This window comes from Bison bison, unplaced genomic scaffold (assembly GCF_000754665.1).
Source record: "Bison bison bison isolate TAMUID 2011002044 unplaced genomic scaffold, Bison_UMD1.0 scf7180017854087, whole genome shotgun sequence".
NCBI classification, from domain to species: Eukaryota; Metazoa; Chordata; class Mammalia; order Artiodactyla; family Bovidae; genus Bison; species Bison bison.
The window spans coordinates 8,864-10,524 of record NW_011484660.1 but is presented as its reverse complement, the minus strand read 5'-3'; the positions used below and the strand labels follow the sequence as shown (position 1 = coordinate 10,524).

The window sequence follows — 1,661 nt, the reverse complement described above, 5'->3', positions numbered from 1 at the left end:
TGCTCTCCACCCTCAGCCCACTGAGCTCTAGGCCACCCGGGGCCTGCCACTTCTGGAGTTCGCCAAGGAGCCATCTCCCAGCATGCACCTGGCTGTCACCACTCGGGGGGCTGGCTGGTCGGAAGGCCCGGGTGGCTGCGGCTCATCACCCTCCGTCCAGATGCCTCCTCACTCTCCAGGCTCTGCCCCAGCTTGCGGATGTGGCGGAGGAAGGAGGTAGCATTGAATGCGCGCTGCCAGGAGAGAGGGGTGTCAGGCCACCACATCTCGGGCCCAAGACTTGGAGGCCCATAAGGAGGTCCTCCAAGACTTGCAGGCCCAAGACTTGGAGGCCCACAAAGGTCACTGGCCACCCAGACCATCCTCCTGAGGCTGACGGGAGGAGCAGCCAGCCTTGAGCTGATTCCCCCAGGTCCCTGTCCACACTGACCTTCCAGTGATTTCGAGCAAAATTCTTCTGGATCTGCTCACTGACGGAGCCCAGGATGTCCTTGTCAAAAGCTGTATCTCCGGAGATCCTAGAGGGTGGCCGGAGGTCAGTGGCAGTGGGGGTTCTGAAGGTTCCCCTGGACAGTTCAGCAGAGGTCCCACTCACCAAAGATGCTGTAAGGCCTGCTGGCAGGTGAATCTCTTCTGAGGGTCTCGCTCAAGAAGGTGCCGGATGAAGTCTTTGGCTGAAGCCGGGAAGCCAGGTCAGACCGGGGTCAGCCCCCCACGTCCCCATGGGCCCTCATCCCTACCCACCTCCCTGAGCTCTGGATCAGCCTCAAGTTCACCTGATTCTGAGATGTCATCCCAAAAGGGAGAGTCAAACTCGTAGTTGGCCCTCAGGATCTGGCTGAAGAGTTCAGGGTCGCTCTCGTCGTAGAAGGGGGGGTACCCACACAGCCTGGCACCCACAGATGAATCAGCCAGCTGTCCAAACCTCCCCAACCCAGCCGGGGGCAGGCAGGCAGAAGAAGAACCTTCCCAGTGGTCACTCACAGGATGTAGGAGATGACACCCAGGGCCCACACATCTACGGCCTTCCCGTAGGGTTTCTGCTCCAAGAGCTCCGGGGCTGGAGGCCAGAGACAGACAGACACACACCCGTGCACACACACATTGTGCCTTCAGTGCGGCCTAGTGGACCCACCGCCTGCCCTGCCCCTGGCACCACAGCACCCACAGCACCCCCTGCCCCCTCCCCCGGCTCCCCGTGGAGCCTGGGGGCACCCCCTCACTCACCCACATAGCCTGGGGTCCCACAGGCAGTGCCTAGCATGTTGCCCGCCTGGATTTTGGAGAGGCCGAAGTCAGAGACCATGATCTTGGAGTCCTCGAAGGGGGTGGCGTAGAGGAGGTTTTCAGGCTGTGACGCACAGATGGCAGAAAGAACGGCAGGTCAGCCCCAGTGTGGCTCTGGGAGCTGGGTGCCCTCAGGTTCCCAAGATCCCTGGCACAGGGACACCGGGCAAGCCCCAGGTGGGCAGGCACCTTGAGGTCTCGGTGCACGATGCCCAGGCTGTGCAGGTAGGAGACAGCGCCAAGGACCTGGGCCACCAGGTGGCTAGCATCCTTCTCTGTGTAGGAGCCGCGCTCCATGATTCGATCGAACAGCTCACCCCCTGTCACCCTGAGGAGAGCAGTGACTCAGCGGACCCAGGCCCCACCGGCCCCAG

At 62.2% G+C, this 1,661-nt stretch overlaps 1 protein-coding gene across 1 annotated transcript; it reads right to left on the bottom strand.

The window, feature by feature from the left end:
* Positions 1-65: 65 nt before the first annotated feature.
* Positions 66-1,609, bottom strand: PNCK (pregnancy up-regulated nonubiquitous CaM kinase). The gene is made up of 7 exons (XM_010855718.1): positions 1,477-1,609; positions 1,228-1,351; positions 985-1,060; positions 777-889; positions 596-674; positions 431-518; positions 66-233 (listed from the first exon to the last, which is right to left on the bottom strand). Exons 1-7 carry the CDS (start codon positions 1,582-1,584, stop codon positions 96-98), a joined length of 726 nt encoding a protein of 241 aa, XP_010854020.1. The 5' UTR covers positions 1,585-1,609; the 3' UTR covers positions 66-95.
* Positions 1,610-1,661: the final 52 nt, after the last annotated feature.

Coding starts and splice junctions, on each gene's coding strand:
- PNCK (XM_010855718.1), bottom strand. CDS start 1,584: ATGGAGCGCGGCTCCTACACAGAGAAGGATGCTAGCCACCTGGTGGCC. Junction 519..595: donor CAGGCCTTACAGCATCTTTG/GTGAGTGGGACC, acceptor GCCACCCTCTAG/GATCTCCGGAGATACAGCTT. Junction 234..430: donor TTGCTCGAAATCACTGGAAG/GTCAGTGTGGAC, acceptor CTCTCCTGGCAG/CGCGCATTCAATGCTACCTC.